Raw genomic sequence first — 18864 nt, 5'->3', positions numbered from 1 at the left:
AATCTGGCCTTTTGTTTCTCAAGAGCGCCAGTTCTTCCTTTTGGGAATTCACTAGCGCTCGACACACATACATTATTTTTACAATTACAAGAATTGTGACATTTCTTGTATGTAATACAAGCTACATCATATATACATGAAAGTGGCAATAATTAAACCCTATAATCATCCGTCATAGTACTTCTCTCCAGGTCATAGCATTTTGAAAAAAGAAAGGCTTTCAGCTGTCTCTTAAAGGATTCAACAGTAGAGAGTTGTCTTATGGACGATGGCAATCTGTTATATAATCTAGGGGCTCTATATGCAAAAGAATGATCAGAGAAAGATGACTGGTGAATGGCTCCTGGCTCATCAAGACGCAAGAATCATCTTCACTGCGTAACATCACACCCGGGCGTGTCGATGGGAGTTTTAACAATTCAGCAAGATACTTCGGTTCACCAAACTTAAGAACCTTGAATGTAATAAGACACAGTTTAAATTCAATTCTAGCCTTTACTGGTAACCAATGCAACTCAATCAGAAAAGGGGTAGTTGAGGTTCTCGGGGGGAGACCAAAGATAAGCCGTGCTGCCCTGTTCAACACGGACTGAACTTTTGTTGGTATATTATTTGGAAGACCAACCCACAGTGAATTACAATAATCAACACGAGACAAGACCACTGCATGGACCAATGTTAAGAGGCACCGTCTATTCAGGAATCTTCTCACAGAGTACAGATTTCTGATATGCAAGTTACACCCTCTTACAACCTGATTAATGTGTTCTTTGTAATTTAACTTAGAATTAAAATAAACACCCAAATTTCGAACAGAACTGACTGGATGCAGCTGTGACACGCCAATGTTCAAAGCCAGGGCATTGTCAGTGTCATCACCCCTTCTGTTTCCTCTGATGATGATGATCTCAGTTTTACCATCATTCAGCTTAAGTTTCCTCTTAGCCATCCAAATCTTAATATCAGACATTAGAGATTCAAACTTTGTCTTAGTATCGTTGATATCTGACATCTTAACATAGAGCTGGGTGTCATCAGCATAAAAATGATAGGACACATCATAAGCATCAAGTAGAGACGATAAACTACTTGTGTAGATAGTAAATAGAATTGGACCCAAAACTGATCCTTGAGGGACTCCAAATAGAAGAGGAGCAGAATCAGAGCTAGCGTAATCAACAACCACTCTCTGAGATCTGTCCGACAGATACGACTTAAGGAGCAAAAGGGCATTATCACGAACGCCATAAAAATACAGATCATCCAACAATAGTTTATGATCTACTGTATCAAAAGCTGCAGACAGATCCAAAAGAACTAGGAGAGAGGACATCCCACTACAAGTGTTTGCCACCAAGTCACTCTAAATCCTTGTTAGTGCAGTTTCAGTCGAATGGTATTTTCTGTATGCTGATTGAACAACAAGAACAACTCTTTTGTGTTCCAGTAGTGGTAAGAGTTGGTCGAGTATGGCCCGCTCAGTAATCTTGGATAAAAAAGACAGGTTAGAGACAGGACGATAATTTGTCATGCTCTCGACATCAAGGCCAGGTTTCTTAATTAGGGGCCTAAGCAAAGCACGTTTCTAAGACTGCACAAAATTACTTCTAAGAAGCATCTGTTTATTATGTTGCAGATAAAGTCTGCAGCATGCTCATACACATCAGGCAGTTGTGACATGTTACATGGATCAAGTGAGCAAAATGTTTTATTAAGTTCTCTGATGTAACATTTGACTTTGTTTACATCCAGTGGATGAAATGTTGAAAGCAAATGATCCCCGGTGCACCATGGCTGGAAGTCAACTGAGTACGCTTCACTAGGAGAACTGCTGTCTAAATCACTTCTTATGCGAGATATCTTACCTGTAAAAAATGAAGCAAAATCAGAAGCCAATTGGGCATCAGATAAAGAAATTGGTTTAACAATTACATTCCTCCGACCAACCAAATTGTTCACAACTGCAGACAGTTTTTTTTGATCACCACCACATGAATCAACTTTATTTTGATAATACCTAGCCTTTTGGGCTTTAACAGTGTGAACGACTGCTCTTCTCGCAAAAACATAACGCAAACGAGTTACTTCGGTCCACTGCAAGCGCCACTCACGTTCTGCCCTTCTACGTTGTCTACGTAAAGAATTAATGGATGGACCATACCACGGAGAATTATCACGTACAGTGATTGTTTTTACTACCTCAGGACAATAATGGTCAAAAATTGACCTGAGCTCGTTGTTGTAAATATCAACCAATTCACCAGAAGAAAGACTTGAAGAATCGATGGAGTTTAAACGTTGATCAATTTCAAAACACATCAACTGGCGGTCAACATTGTTGTAATTTCTGAACCTGATGACCTTTTTATATGAAGGGGATTTTGGGACATCAAAACTAAGAGTGATCAGAGCATGATCAGAGATGAGGGGGTCAAATGAGTCAACCTCCACATCTGATACGCGCCTGCAACCAACAGGGGACAAGATCAAGTCAAGGACATGTCCTGAGACATGAGTTGGATTACTCACATGATTGAAAAAATTGTTCTGGGTGATCAACACAAGGAATTCTGAAGAAAATGGTTTTGACTCTGGACTGTCAACCCAATAATTGAAATCACCACAAACAAGAAGTCCTCCAGGTTTAAGAGAAAACCCTTCAAGAAACTGCCCAAACTCCTCCATAAAACCTCGATCTCTGCCCGGATGACATGGTCGATAGACAATTGCAATTCTAATGGTATTCTGATGGAAATTTATTAATACTTCCATAAATTCAAATGATGATGGGGTCAGGTCTGAGTCAATGAGAGAAACGTTTGCAAGTGCTGCCGAGTAGATGAGTGCTACGCCTCCTCCTGGATAGTCAGCAGCAGGCCTGGGAATACTAATAATAGAATGTGTCTTAGGCAAAGCATTACGAATAATATCGATATCAGACTCATAAAACCAGGTAAATTTGTTATAAAACAGTAATCATTACCGGAGTTAACTTATACTATATGTTGTCTCATATCATTACCAAATATCAACAGTTCTTTAGAAATATAATCATTACTTTCTATTTAAAATAGATGTATTTTATAGACTTAGATATTTGGTCAGCAAGTGGGTTGGTGGAGGGTTAGTGCCCTGAGTCAGATGGGCACCACTTACGGGATTAAGGCGTCTGGCAATAGATAGATAGATAAATATTTGGATACCAAAAGCTGTTATTACTTTTAAGATAATGTGTGAAATCACTTATGCAACAGAATTTACAATAACAATTATGTAGATTGAGAAATGCAAGTATATAATTACCAAAGAAAGGAGAGTAGCAAGGCAAATGACTCTTTCTCCTGCTATTGTGTATTGTAGATTGATCTTTGCCAGCTCATGAGTTGTGTAGTGCTCTCAAGCCTCTCATGTTGAAGCATGTTCTGCTGTGTAGCAGGCAGCCTAAGGATAACAGCCCAACAGGTCAAAACATGATTGTGGTAATTTCCCTCATTCAAATAACTGTGAAAAATTTTTTTATTGTGCTATTCATAATTATGCATAGCAGAAACATTATTTTATTTAAATTTAAGGTAAACTTCGAAAAAACCCATTTTTGCCCATTTTTGGGGGGATATTTTGTGGGGGAAAAAAAAAAAAAAAAAAAAAAACGGGTGGGTTGGGCTATTTCCCCCCCCCCCCCAACCCTGCGATGGGGAATCATCCAGGGTGCAAATTGTCCTGATTATTGTCATGATGGTGAATTGACTTGATGACGAATTGTCCCAAAACCATCAGTGGATTTACCTGTGTGGTTGCTCATGCACTTCAGCCAGTCACGGATATCAGCCTGCCTGACACCCTACGCACGTTTCTTGTAGAACTCGTTTCGCAAGATGTGGAAATTGATCACCTCAGCCCCATTGTAATGATTATTTTGTTCAGCGAAATGCACCAGTTTATCAGAGTATACAGAAGCTTCCATCCATTAAACTTCCATGACCACACTGCTCGGCACTTTGGTGCAATGGGCGCCCAGTTTGAATGTTTCAATTTTGATTTTTTTTTTACCTTTGGAGTTTTTGTCAGCTTTCTTCAAAAATTCGGGTTATTGGGGTTTTCGGATTATCAGTGTTCGAATTAATGGACTTTTACTGTATTTTAAACTCACACCTCTCATTAGTGGTTGGTGGGGGCACTCACCAACCACTCACTCGATGTAGTGCTGCTCTCGGGTGCCTGCCCTTTCCTGTTTTCCTTCTCTCCATCCTTCCTCTTCTGTCTTTTTTTTCCTTCATTCTTTCCTTTTCCTTCTGTCTATGGGTGACTATACTGAGTGACAAGCCAACCATTTACTACGTTGGGTGGTAACCATATAACTAAATTATGGCGCCTGTTGGTTTAGTGGGCAGTTAAGATGCTCCAACCAGAGTGAGCCAGTGCAGGTTTATATCCAAGGGGTGGTTGGGGTTTGTTGCTCATGCAAGGCCACTCAGGGATGAGTGAGGCTGGTCACTTTCAGTTTAAATGTCAGGACCAACTTGCCTAGCCCCGGGCTCCTGTGCTCCTGATGGGGCAACATTGGATTAGATGATGAATGAATGAATGAGATGATGAATGAATGAATGAAACCTCTTGTTATACAGTCAGATTACATGTTTGGGAAAATCCAGTCAGATATCATTATCCCCTTATATCGAGCATTATTATACAGGTATACCCCAATATACGATACCCCGGCTTAACAGTGCAGGTAAAAATACCACCATACCCCGCCTAACGATGGCCAAACCCCGGTTTAACAATGGGTTTTGATTTTTTTTTACCGATTTTGATGATATTTTAGACTAAAATTGTGTGCTTAGGTTGATTTATAAACTGTTTTTAGACTTAGATTAATATGTTTTAACCACAGGTGGGGTGAACATTGTCCTTTTAGGGTACAGTTTACTAAGCATGATATTTTCCAGACTTCTATTTGATGATTTTCAGATTTTATTTGTTGGTTTTAGTGAGTTATCTACAGGTGTTAGGTTTAGGGTAACTTCTTTTACAGCTGTTAGACAATTTAGATTGGCTTTAAACGTGTTTTTGGGCTCATTTGGGTGGGTTTTGGACATGGTTGGGGGGAAACCCAAGACTGATTAACACAGCTCATTACTTTACCCTGATATGCGATACCCTGCCTGACGATGGGTTTTTACCTAACCAGTTCTATCGTTAACCCCTACACCGTGGGGATGTTTTTACACTCCTTGCGCGTCCCGCGAGGATATTCGCGCTCCGACTGACTTTTTAAAAATATTTGCCAAAAATCAGGGGTCGTGAGTTCATGGTAGGTGGAGGCATCCATCATCCACTCACTTGATGTAGTGCTACTCTCTCTCTCTCTCTCTCTCTCTCTCAGGTGGCTCGACTCTGAGTGACAAGCCAATTGGTTTCCTGTAACCAAGAAACCATTTATTATGCTGGGTTGTAACCATATCACAAATTATTATTATTATTATTATTATTACCATCATCCACTCACTTGGTGTAGTGCTGCCTACTTCTTCCTTAGCCTTTATCATTCTTTTTCTGTGCCTGCCCTCCTCTCTTCCTATTTCTCCCATCTTTCCTGTCACTACTTAATGCTTTTCTTTCCTTTACAGGTGGCTTTACATTGAGTGACAAGCCAATTGGTTTCCTGTAAGCCAAGAAACCATTTACAACACTGGGTTGTAACCATATAACCAAACCATATGTGCTCCCTACGTGTCAAGTGGGTTGGTGGAGAGTTAATGCCCCTCCCTGTAAAACAAATAACTCAGAGTCAAATGGCCACCCCGTACGGGATTATGGCGTCTGGCAATAGATAGATAAATAGATAGACATATGCATATGGCACATACCTTCAGCTTTCTCCTGGGATGTTTGTTGAGCCTTTGTCAACTACCGTAGGACTTGTGGAGACTTCTGAAGTTGGGTAACGAAGTCTCCACTTTACACTACTCCCAACACCCCGTAATATGATTACCACAGCCTGATATTATCACTAGAAACACTAATCTATGATTTTCAAGTAGTTTGAAATCCATACACCAAAAAAAAACACTGAAAGCAATGAAAATTACGAGTGTGTACGAGCTTCCCACTTGCGCACGTTCCCCGCTGGTATTTTGTCATTTATTATTCATGAACACACTCACACTTTATACAGGTATTCCTATTACTTTATTGCACTCGTATATACAGGTATATACAGTATTTATCCATAAGTTTCCTTCAGTAATAGTAGTTTATTTTCACTCCAGGCATTAACTTTCCCGTTCAGTAAACTAGCGTAGGGAGGAAAGCTTTCACTGTCATTACTCCAGGTACATATTTGTACTCATATTCTTATATTAGTACCGGTAGTTATTTACATTTCTGTGTTATTTACACTATGTTATACACTGTCACTTCCAGTAACTAAGGGCTCCTTTCCCTTGGAGTCAGGATGAACTTGGGACACTGAAGCACTCGTAGATTATCACCATTTCCTCCACTGGCTCATCACACGATTCACCAGAAAGATTGTAGTCACTGTCCATCATTATCATAGATAAATTAGCCAGTTCATGCTCCACAGCAGAGTCACTTAGTCCTTTACTCCTTCCCACATGAGGTTTAGTAGGGGTAGAGGTCACAGGGCCCTCTAGAAGCGGCGGAAATGGAGGGGTGCGAGTGCTATGTGCTTTCATCTCAAGAGACAACACTGAACTGAATGACGAGGTGGATATGGGGCCGCCAAAGGTTGACAACGTCAGTGAGGTGACAGATGCTAATTTATATGCTGTGAAATGATTGGCAGGAAATTAGGTAGTTCCTGGTGAATGTAAATATCACTTAGGCTTCTCCCTTCCTTTCTTATATATATTTTTATTATGAGAACAGGTCATACAGCATATTTCAAGGGGAAATAAACAGGGAAAATTAGCGAACGAGTGCACATGGGGTGTTGCCAGGTGATAATTAGCCTTTCCAGGGGTATGGCACTATCAATTACCTTTTTTCTTTTTTATATATATTATTTTGTATGAGAATAAGGCATAGGGTTCATTCCAATGGATGAAATGAGTGGAAAAATCCGGGCAAGATTTCCCTAGTGTGGCGCAGCTGGGGCAGGCGGGAGGAGAGGGTAATGGAGGGGAGGTAGGGAGGGGAGTCAAGAATGGGGAGAAATGGCTAAATTGTCAACAATGGATGGGAGTACAGATGACAGTAGCAGCACTGACTATTGTTAGACACTGGCAGTACTGACAGATGATACATGCAACCACTTCAAAGCCCAGGCGAATTCAAAATAACACAGAATCGCAAAAGTGATGCCCCGCGGTATGATCCATTGCACCCGAGCATCACGAAAGTGATGCCCCGCGGTTAAGGGGTTAAACTGGGGTATACCTGTATTGGTCCCGTAAGGATACATCAGGCAGCCAGCTACAGTTACTCTTATGTGACTTTTCCTAACTCAAGTCCAGAATTAACATATATAATGTCCATTACTGCCCAAAACACTTCATTGTCATGATAAACCATTTCAGATTTATTATTGAGCATAAAACATAAAATCATAATCTTGTCATCCCAAACACACATTCCCAAGTGATCATTTGTTGGATGACTGGGTGCTTTCCTATCACTTCATAAGTTTTTGTCACTGAAGAGGTATAAAAATGACTAATTATCGTGATAGAATGCGTTAGGAGAAATACATTGAGGTGGCTTGTCCATGTGGAGAAGATGGAGAGTGAGAGGCTAATGAGGAGAGTGTATGCAAGTGAGGTGGAGGGGAAGGGGGGAGAAGGAGGGGGAGACTGAGGGTGAGATGGAGGGATGGAGTGGAGAGGTATATAAAAGAGGGGAAATGGCGTTGGACATGGAGGCGATTTGTTTGTGGCCAGCCCTTACAGGATTGAGATGTCTGGCAGTAGATGGATAGATAGAGAGTAATAAAGTAAAATGAGTTATCAAATAAATAAAAGCCTAAGGCATGACATTATGTACAGATATGTTGAGGTAATGGAGCATCTGTAGGCACAGTGTGGAAATTGCACAGTGTGGGTGTTCAGGGGTGGTGTGGCAGCCTTGCCTGGTGCTTTTAAGGTAGGCAGCAGTCAATCAGGCACCAGCTCCTTTCACTTCACTGACACGAGGAACTTGCCCATACGGGACAAGTACACAAGTTACCTCCTGAAGCAGTGACCCCTGGTACATTAAGAAAAAATCCCAATGGTGGTCACTTAACTAATAGGGACTCTCAGTGATCCACAGCCCATCACAGGTTGAAAGTAAGAGTAGTGACCATTAACTCAGGGCTATCTGTGCAGATCATAGTCTTTACTTGTACAGTACTACTTTATTTACATTTAACAATTTGGTAAATATATAATGACGTGACATGACTCTATGTACGGGTATGTTAAGTTTACAGAATATCTTGTAGACAGGAGGGAAATGAACTTTCGTGTAGCTGGTAAAAGTAAGCCTGTTCCAGATATTTATGACTCTGTAAAAGAAGAAGTATTTTGCTTCATGGAATTGGAAATGCATTCCTATAATTTTGTTGCCATTACTCCACAGGAATATATTATTCAGGAGTGAACATGGGGTTGGTGGAGGATTAGTGCCCCTCCCTGTAAAACAATTAACTCTAAGCCCTTGGCCACCCCATTTGGGATACATGGCGTCTGGCAATGAATGAATGAATGAATGAACATACTTAGCTGGGGGTCAGGTAACAGATACTTATCCAAGCGATTTTTAAAGGTTAGTGCTGTATCACAGTTTACTACATTTGTGGGTAATTTGTTCCATGTATTTACAAGTGACTATGTGCGATTTGCCAGAAGGACATGGGAAGTAATTCCATCTTGTGCAGTATTTGTGAGAAGTGGGTGCCTAAGAGATTTAGTGGTATTAGAGGCAGATTGTGAGATAACACTGATTTCATATGTATGGTGTGTTGGAGAGAGCATGTGGAGATTGCCAGGCATGAAAGGATTGAACTTGCTGGTGAGTCTCTCGAGTGTGTGGAAGAGTTTTGTTATTTGGGAGACATGTTATGTGCTGGAGGTTAGGCTGGAGCTAGCCCTGTGGCTAGACTGAGGAGTGGTTGGAAGAAATTCAGGGAGCTGTTGCTTCTCCTGACATTGAGAGGGCTCCCTCTCCCATGTTCTGGGATCTTTGTATATGGCATGTGTTAAAAGAGTATTGCTTTATGGTAGTGAGACCTGGTCAGTAAAGGAAGAAGATATTTACAGGCTTAAACATACAGAATAGGTAATGACTAGATGGATGCGCAGTGTGTCCCTGAGTGCGAGGTTTGGTGGGGGGGGCTACATTTACCAGTGGAAGAGGTGAGAGGTAGGATGGGACTGGAGCGTATTGGTGTTGTGATGAGGAGGGGTATATTGAGATGGTTTGGATATGTGGAGAAGATGGGGGATGATAATTGGGTGCAGAGAGTGAGAAGTGTTAATGTTAGGGGTAGGGTAGCAAGATGTAGACCAAAAAAGACGTGAGATGAGGTCATTGAATGTGATCTCAGGGATAGGGGACTAAAAAGGGAAGCTGCCAGAGATCGAGCAGCTTGGAGGGCTGCCATTGGGTGACCAAGGCTGACGCATGCAAGCATGTTGGAGCCTTCAAAAACCGAAACAAAACAAAACAATTTTTCCTCTTGTGTTAGACATTGCTGAATATACCATGCAGGAAAAGTTCTCTTATCTAAGAAGCATTGATTGTTTCACTTCAGGTGCATCATTGGGACAGTCGACTCAATTGATGCTCTGCGAGTGATGCAGCGGATCCACAACATGATTATTAACAACACCCTGGATGTTGGACCCAATATGAGAGAGATATTCTTCCCACCACCATATACAGGCACCAGGCCAAGGTAATAATTTATTCCCACTCAAATGCTTCCCATTCTCAGCTTTATTTCCTTCTTATGTTCTTTCTCATTCTTAGCATTATTTCCCTTTCTAATGCTGTGGTCATATAGGGATATTTTTGAGCAGTTGCAGTGTGAAGAGGTGTAGCAAGAGCAGTTAAATTCTTTCAGAGGTGGTCACACAAGCCATTCTGTCACAAGAAAAATACAAGCTAGTGTTGCTATGAAAGTGAGGCAAGTGGTCATCTTTCATATTAAGTCTTATTGGTACACACATAAGTACAATAATAAAAAACAGTGAAAATAAATGCCAGTGAAGATGCTGCTGTTCTGGCTACTGTATGTTGATGCATATTACAGAACAGACTACTGCTGTACTTAGAAAACATTTGTGGACTCACAAGTTGCCTGCTCGAAGGGAAGAGTGAGAGTTTTTATAATAAACTGGTCAGAGCTTAATTCAGAGGACTCATAAACCATGAGGCAGTTGATATGACGCTGCAGACTCCAATGTCTTCATCTATTGAATATTGTTTTTCATGTTATTGACAAAGAGGATACCAAAGTGAAGGAAGGTAACCTTGAGTGAGTGGCTGGCTTGGTTGTAAACAAAAGCTGGTCAGACCAGCATCAGTTATATAGTACCCTGAGTTTTGAAATTACTTACGTATGTGGTAGGTGGGGGCGCTCACCATCCACTCACTCGATGTAGTGCAGCTCTCGGGTGTCTGCCCTTTCCTCTCCATCCTTCTTTCCTTCCATTCTCTTCTGTCTTTCTTTCCTTCATTCTTTCCTTTTCCATCTGCGTACGGGTGACTTTACACTCCCTCTTCTGTCTTTCTTTCCTTCATTCTTTCCACTTCCATCAGCCTGTGGGTGACTCTACACTGAGTGACAAGTCAAATGGTTTCCTGTGCACCAGGAAACCATTTACTATGCTGGGTGGTAACCATATAACCAAATTTTGGCGCCTGGTAGTTTAGTGGGAAATTATTGCACTCCAATCGAATTGAGCCGGTGAAGGTTTATATCCAAGGGGTGGTTGGGGTTGATTGCTCATGCGATGCCACTCAGGGGTGAGTGAGGCTTGTCACTCTCATCTTAAATGTCAGGACCAACTGCCTAGCCCCGGGCTCCTACGCTCCTTATGGGGCAATGTAGGATTGGATGATGGATGGATGGATGGATTTTGTCCATAATAACATTTAATAAATAAACACAAAAATGAGCATTACAGTTTGTATGACTGAATAAATATTGGCATGCATTTAACCCCAATACAGTAATTGCTGGAAATTATTCATGTTCACATGGACACCACCCGCTGAGAATCTTTCTTAAATAATTGCCTTCCCAAATTTAGATGTTCATATATTGAGGGAAACAACAATTCTGGAAACAAAAATTGCTTGAAAATGTCCTGTGTAACCATGGCTTTACCCATAATGTATTCCTACTCAGTTCGTTTCTGTTCTTAACTTTATTATCCTCTTGTACCCCAACATCTTGTCTGCATCTCTTGCTAGCAGTTAATCCATTTACCTTCAGTGGTCATTCATTGTTAATATTTGATATCCTGTCCCATTTTTTTATTCTTTTTTCAGACTTTTTCCCCTTTTACTCTATTATTCCATATGGTCTTTATCGTTTTATCTGGTAGTTTTTCATTCTTTCCTGTTCCCTTCCTTCATGCTTTGCCCTCCTTCTACTCTTGCAGTTAGCTACTCACATTTCTCAGTTAAAATATAATGAGGTCTCATAATTCTACTTTCCTTAATGAATGGAGTGAAATATTTGACTGTCATGAAATTTAGTGTTAGACAAAGTTAATACTGTATTTTAATTTGGATTTTTCCTTTCCCCTTAGATTCGTTATGATCCGATGTGACTTGAACCGAAAATGGGAGATAGTTGGTGTAGTTCAGAAGAAGGACCCTGCTAAACCCAGAAACCCTGACTTCAGGGGTAGATTGACTACCTCAAAACCTTCATCCTATGTACCCCAAGTTATTGATTTAGAAGAGGAGGAAACTCAGAAGAGTGGGAATCCTGATGTGGTGATGTTATCTGAACAGAAACAACCAGAACCCACCTCTCCCACAGACAAAGAAGGTGGAGTATGGGAAGGCAGCCTACCAACAATTGCCAGTGTCCACAGTGCCTCCGACTCCAACATGGCAGAGATAATTGGCTCCCCGAACAGTGTAATTGAAGAAACCATAGAAAGTCAGCCACCAGAGAAGACTTCTCAAGAGCCTTCAACTGTTACTAATGAAGAACCTCAAACTGGCACTGACAAAGAACCTGAGACAGGGTTTTCACAAAGATCATATTTGGAGATCTCGCAGGAGCCACATATAAAGACATCACAGGAGTCATGCACGGAAACCTCACAGGGAACCGAGACTGAGAGCTCTATGACCCCACAAACTGAAGCTTCACAGTCAGGGCCATTGGGTATAAACAAGAGTATCCCTGATCTTGTTCCAATATCATCAGGAGTAGTTGAAAAACTGAGTCAAGATGGAAAGAAGAAATGTGATAATACTGACACTCAGAATGTACTTCCAGTTTCCTTCCAACAAGGATCAGCACTGCAGCAGACATCACAACACAAACAATTATTTTTTGTGCCAACTGCTTTCAATGTTTCATCTAAAGCTGCAAGCACAGTATCCACTCTCACCACTACTACTCCTGCCATGAAGACAATGAAACTAAATATGGCAAGTGGGAGGATTTTTGGCAATTACCAAGGGGATAATGTCCACTCAGGCAACAGTGCAGTGTCTGTAGGAGTGTCACCAGGAACTTCTTCTGAGTCATCCGCATCAGGACCTGGTGGACTGGGGAAGTTAAGTATTCTTTTGCCCAAAGATTCTGGTGGCACAACTAAAAGTGAAGCTGGCGTTATTGCATCAAGCAAATATCAAGCCCCAGTTGTGTCCGGTGCAATTATTCATCCTGCCTTATCGAGTACAGCTAGTGATGGCAGTGGTGGTGGTGTTGGAGCCTCAGCCACTCTGAGTTCAAAGAGGCTGTGTTTACCTCCTTCCAGTGTGTCCAAAGTGGTTTTGGTACCCAGTATGGGTAGTGGAACACCTCCACGTATGATGCTGGTACCAGCCATCCCAGGCACCACAACCACAGACAGCACCAAAATGAAGATGGTCCTGATGCAGTCACCACAAGAGAACAACAAGATGATCCTTATACCTGCACCCACAGACCCAACTAATACTTCACATGGAGGTGGGTCAAATGAAAGTGATAAGAAGAAAATGTTGGTGCTGCCCTCTAATATTCTCGGGAACCTTATTTCAAGACCTCCTGGTTCAGTAGACCAGATGGCCAAGTCCAAGACTTTGGGTTCTACACTAGGCAGTGAATCATCCACAAGTCAGGCATCATGCAAAGGTACTCTTTTGGTTCCAATTAACAGTGCTGCAGCTATGCAAACTAGATCAGCAGCAGAAAGAGGTGAAACTTATAATAAATCTGCCCCTGAAGTAACTATTGGAGACAAAACAGGTGAAGAAAGTTCAGACGATGTTGTTGTGATTGGCTCTGCAAGCAACAGGCTAACTATCACACGTATGCGCACATCACAGACATCATCAGCGTTTGGTAGTGTATCAGCAGAAACAAATGTGGTTACCACGATTAAAACTATTTCCAGCACCATGCCCATGAAAACTACTGGTAGTTCATCATTGAGCATTGCCCCACAGAATACTACACCTGCTACCTCTGGAAACACAGGTGTGGCAACTCCAGGTACTTCTGGAATGACCATTAAACAGTTCAGTAATCCAGTTCCGCTGAATACCTTACTGTCACAAACACATAGTGAAATGGTTATGACAAATGTTCCTGTTAGTTCCTCAGGTGAAACCAAGGACACATCAGGCACTCTTTCAGAATACGTCTCATCAGAAGCAAAGCATATGAGAGAATTAGACCTTACATCACAGGCCAGTGGAAGTCACCTCTCAGATGATAATGAAAAGAATGGTGTTGAAATAGTGGAGGAAACTAGGCACAAGACTTCCCCAATCAAGAAGATGGGCTATCACTGGAGTGCAGTTGACCTTTCTCTTAACTTCAAGAGTGTAAAACTGGAGTGGCTTCTTGGTACCATCAGGAAAAATGTCCTAGTGAATATATATAAAATGTCATTAAAAACTCACTCACCGGTAACCCTGAGTGTGAAGAATGGTACATCATCCTCCATGCTGTATGGGATGGCCAGGGTGGATGATAGGAATGAAAACAGCACCCTGCCTATACTCATTCTGGGATCAGTTGTGTCTGCTGTCATGAGCTCATCCTCTACACCAGACTCAAGACTGTTTCAGCTAAACTCTATAAAGTATTTTATTAGAGAAAGCACAGGTGAACTCTCTTCTTATACATATGACACCACTGGAACATATTTAGTAAAGATTGCTTCTAAGAAGAGAGGAGATGGAGGAGAAATGATTGGAATTGGTGAGAAAGTTTCTATAGAGAAAATGAGAGAAGAGTGTTATGTTAACAAATCCCATCAGACACAAGAAAAGAACATAAATTTATCTGAGGTAAAAGAGAAATGTGTCTCAGGTTCAGCAGGTACACAGGATGATGGAGGTTGTAGTTGCACTGCTGCTGGAGACTTTATGTGTATGGGACATAGTGCTCCTCAGGATAGAGAGTTTAAACTTTCTCCCTCTCATCAGGCTGTACCAGTGCCCAAGTCAGATAATAAAGTTGTTTCTTCACAGGTTTCAAACATTAGTTGTGGTAAAAATGTGTCTGCCACTGAAGCTAAGGGATCCAGGTTGGAAATGAATTCTCTCCCTGAAAATGAGTGTCCCACAAAGCCTTTGGGGAAAGACACTGACAAACTTCCTGCTGAGGTGAATGTAACATCCTCAGCGTTGAACTATTCATCAGATGAAAAACACAAAATATCTGCAGGAGATCAGCAAAAATTTAGAGATTACCATATCCAAGTTCATGAAGAATTTGCTGTAACAACTCAAAAACATAATATTCAAGAGGAAGGAAATGAGGAAAGATTGTGTGATCCTATGAGTGGAGTCAAAATAGTTAATGTTAAAGGAAATCAGCCCATGAATTCCAGTTACCTGTCAACTAATGAAGATGCAGATCCTGAAGAAGCAAACCGGAGTGAAGATGGTACTTTGGATGATGAAACAGAAGAGGTTGACATTTTGGGAGGGGATGACTCTCAGTCAATACTTTTTAACCTGAGACAACAAATGGAAGATGAAGGCCCAGGTGAGTTAGTTGTTTGTCTGATTGCTCACCATCCACTCACTCGATGTAGTGCTGATCTCGGGTGTCTGCCCTTTCCTCTCTTCCCTCCATTCCTTCCTCCCTCTTCTGTCTTTTTTTTTTTTTTTTTTTTTTTTTTTACTTCATTCTTTCCTCGCCCTTCTGCCAATGGGTGACTTTACACTCCCTCTTTTGTCTTTCTTTCATACTTACTCCCTCTTTTGTCTTTTTTTCATTTTTTCCTCTTCCTTCTGCCTATGGGTGACTCTACACTGAGTGACAAGCCTTATGTTTCCTGTACACCAGGAAACCATTTACTATGTTGGGTGGTAACCATATAACCAAATTATGGCGCCTGGTGGTTTAATTGGTAATTACGGTGCTCCAGTTGGATTGAGCCAGTGAAGGTTTATATCCAAGGGATGGTTGGGGTTATTGCTCGTGTAATGCCACTCAAAGATAAGTGAGGCTGGTCACTCATCTTAAATGCCAGGACCAACTTGCTTAGCCTCAGGCTCCTACGCTTCTCATGGGGCAACATAGGATTAGATGATGGATGGATGGACTAATTGTTTTTGTTTTGTTAATACAGGTAACTCGCACGGAACACGTGGGTTTCGTTCCTACTGTGCCGCGTTAGGTGCGAAATCGCGTATATTTAAACTACTCCATATTTTGCTCCCTAGACCCCCCAAATGTGTTGTTTTGCTGTTATCTGTCACTGGTAATCACTAGAAAGCACTTTAAGTGGTTAGAAGGTTTATTTAATGTTATAACTCACAAATACAGTACGCCAGAGCAAAACTTCAACACACAAATACTGTACGTAAACACAAGGAAACATTCCGACGCCGATCATAGGTAATCATATAAATCAGGTTAACTGGTACCAGTGCTTTAACTTACAAGCACATACCAGAACAGTACATATTTAACTTAGAAATGCAGTGCTGTGATATCGAATGATTTCAGTACATAATCTGTTAGGAATGGCTGGAAAAAAAAAAATGTTATGAGTACATTTTCACCTTTTTGATATATGTTTATGGTAGTTTGGAGTTATTTTTTACGTTATCTTTGTGCACATGCTTGGAAAAGGGAGCGAAAGAGCTGAATTTTCAGTCCTAAAAGAGAAAACTGCACGTCCTCCAAGGCTAGACTCTGCCACGGGAGAATAAAGTGGAGGGTCAGTCCGATTAGCAATAAGGAAGTTGTGTCACAACTTCCAGCTCCCACACCACGAGTATGGCTAAAAATAGAATCGTAATGCAGTTTCAGAACTAACAATAAGTCTAATTATTACGAATACAGATACAAAGCAGAAATAAATACGTTTACAGACGGGGAAAATGTACTTCTTCCGTCATAAGATGTTCATCTTTCTCTGTCATTTTACCTTGTTATTTTCGCAATATATATTGCTGTCTCGTAAACAGGGTGGTTGTTTGTGTTTTGCAAGGGAGGAAAAAGATTGTATTTTCTGTCTGGGTCGAGATAATGGGTGTAACTATGTGTGGTTAGGCATGGCCAAGAGCGAAAAAATCGTACATCCACTCATCACGATATCAGGTGGTGAACTGACAGATGACGCACGAGAGGGTGAAGTCAAGGTCAGTCTCATGTCCCAGATTTTCGTTCACTTCCCGAAAGTTTTCACAGTTTTCTACAATTTGCATTGCATCAAATGATCCAAACCATTACAGCAAACCTAAGCAAATAGGTAAAGATACCAAGACAAAAATGTATTTTTCTCTTATTATAAGTCTTTGACGAACAAACTAAAAAGGCAGTATTCTGACGCGGATCATGGGTAATCATATAAATCAGGTTAACTGGTTACAAGGCTTTATTCAATGCTTTAATTGCTTAAAAGTACATACCAGAACAGTAAATATTTAACTTACAAATACAGTACTGTAGAAAAGCAGTACAGTAAGAGTTTAACAAACAAACAAAAAAGGCAATATTCCGACGCCGATCATGGGTAATCATATAATTCGGGTTAACTGGTTACAAGGCTTGATTTAATGATTTAAATTTATTTAAGTGCTTACAAGTACAGTACATACGAGAACAGTAAATATTTAACTTACAAATACTGTACAGTACTGTGGAAAAAACAAACAAATAAAAAAGGCAATATTCTGACGCCTGTCAGGTAAACTGGTTATAAGACTTTATTTCTTGCTTTAACGTTATTTAATAGTACTTTAAGTTGCACATAAACTTACCAGAACAGTACAGTACTCTAAATATTTAACTTACAAATACTGTGCTACTGTACTCGGGAATGTCTCACTTACTGAATAATTTCCCGCCTAGATCGTCACATAATCAAAACAAACCGCGCGCTGCGGTGACGTTCGAGGATTTGATCTTTCAAAGGCCTCTCCTGCGTTAATTTGTAGTTTTCATGATGGTTTTTTAATCTTACGTTGTCTTATATGTATCCCAGCCCTTACCGTGTATAATTGCGAGCGCGTTCCGTGAGATCGTGTTCCGTGCGAGTTACCTGTATAAAAATGTTCTACTTTTCATTGATGTGCTCTTGATTATTTGTGGCCATACCATGTGTCTGTGACTATGTATATTAGTTGAGTACAGGTAATCATTAGTATCCTAAACCTACTTCCCACTAAGAGATGGAGTTGGTAGTATTAAGAAACACGAAAGAAAAAGCACAAAAGTTTAGTAGAATATGCTACAGATATTTGAAGTTCTAGTAATGTCAGTTGTGCATTAGAATTTTCATTGATGCCAAATAGTTTCCTGTGCACCAGGAAACGATTTACTACGCTGAGTGGTAACCATATAACCAAATTGTGGTGCCTGGTGGTTTAGTAGGTAATTAAGGTGCTCCAATCGGATTGAGCCTTTGCAGGCTTGTATCCAAGGGATGGTTGGGGTTTATTGCTCATGTAATGCCACTCAGGGATGAGTGAGGTTGGTTTCTCTCATCTTAAATGTCAGGACTGACTTGCCTAGCCCTGGGCTTCTGTGCGTCTCATGGGGCAACACTGGATTAGATAATGAATAATTAAAGCATGAATGCACATTCACATACACACAGATGCATGCACACATACACACGTATGGAAACACTCACACAGATGTTTTCATGTAGTAAATGAATGTGTAAGCAAACATGCAGGATATGCAAAAAGGGGAAATAGTAGCATTGGTGAAGGATGGAAGTGGATGGGTAAAGTTTGTTCAGAGATGTGCATAACAAGGTTTGCACTATTTTCCCTTTTCTCCCAACCTGAAATCATCAGAATGGGCTTTGTCTTGCAAGCATTTTGTAGTGTGACAAAATCAAATAAAATAGTGTGGAAAGCTGATGGTATGTATGTCACTTGGTACCGAAAATTATGATGATTCAAATGGTGAGTGAATGATTGTGTGGCCAGTTTCACTAGAAGCATTTTCCAACTTTTTGTTTTCATACTCCTGTTTCCAGATCATACTCACTCCTAAAAGTGAAAAATGGGGTGAGAATAATATTGATGATTGTGCCTAAACATGCACACTAAGCTTTGTATTTCCTCAGGAACTCCAAGAGCACGAAGCACCAGCTCTTTCAGTACCCCAGCTGAGGTGGCTAAGCGCATACTAGCAGCTCAGGCAGGAAGCAGCATGCAGGGCCGCAAGCGCAAAATAGGTTAGTGTGTTTGTGCATCAGTAGT

At 40.9% G+C, this 18864-nt stretch overlaps 1 protein-coding gene across 1 annotated transcript in view; it reads left to right on the top strand.

Annotated features, from left to right (window-relative positions):
• The window catches only part of LOC145411032 (uncharacterized), a 131137-nt gene that overhangs the window by 45281 nt on the left and 66992 nt on the right, over window positions 1-18864 (top strand). Inside the window, exons 9-11 of the mRNA XM_080281094.1 lie at window positions 9758-9901; window positions 11766-15181; window positions 18729-18839. Coding sequence (XP_080137220.1) covers window positions 9758-9901; window positions 11766-15181; window positions 18729-18839 — 3671 coding nt within the window. The remainder of the gene's footprint in view (window positions 1-9757; window positions 9902-11765; window positions 15182-18728; window positions 18840-18864) is intronic.

Source organism: Coenobita brevimanus, chromosome 87, assembly GCF_032717465.1.
Source record: "Coenobita brevimanus isolate Jiangsu-jjx chromosome 87, ASM3271746v2, whole genome shotgun sequence".
NCBI lineage: Eukaryota > Metazoa > Arthropoda > Malacostraca > Decapoda > Coenobitidae > Coenobita > Coenobita brevimanus.
This window is presented reverse-complemented; position numbering and strand designations above follow the sequence as displayed.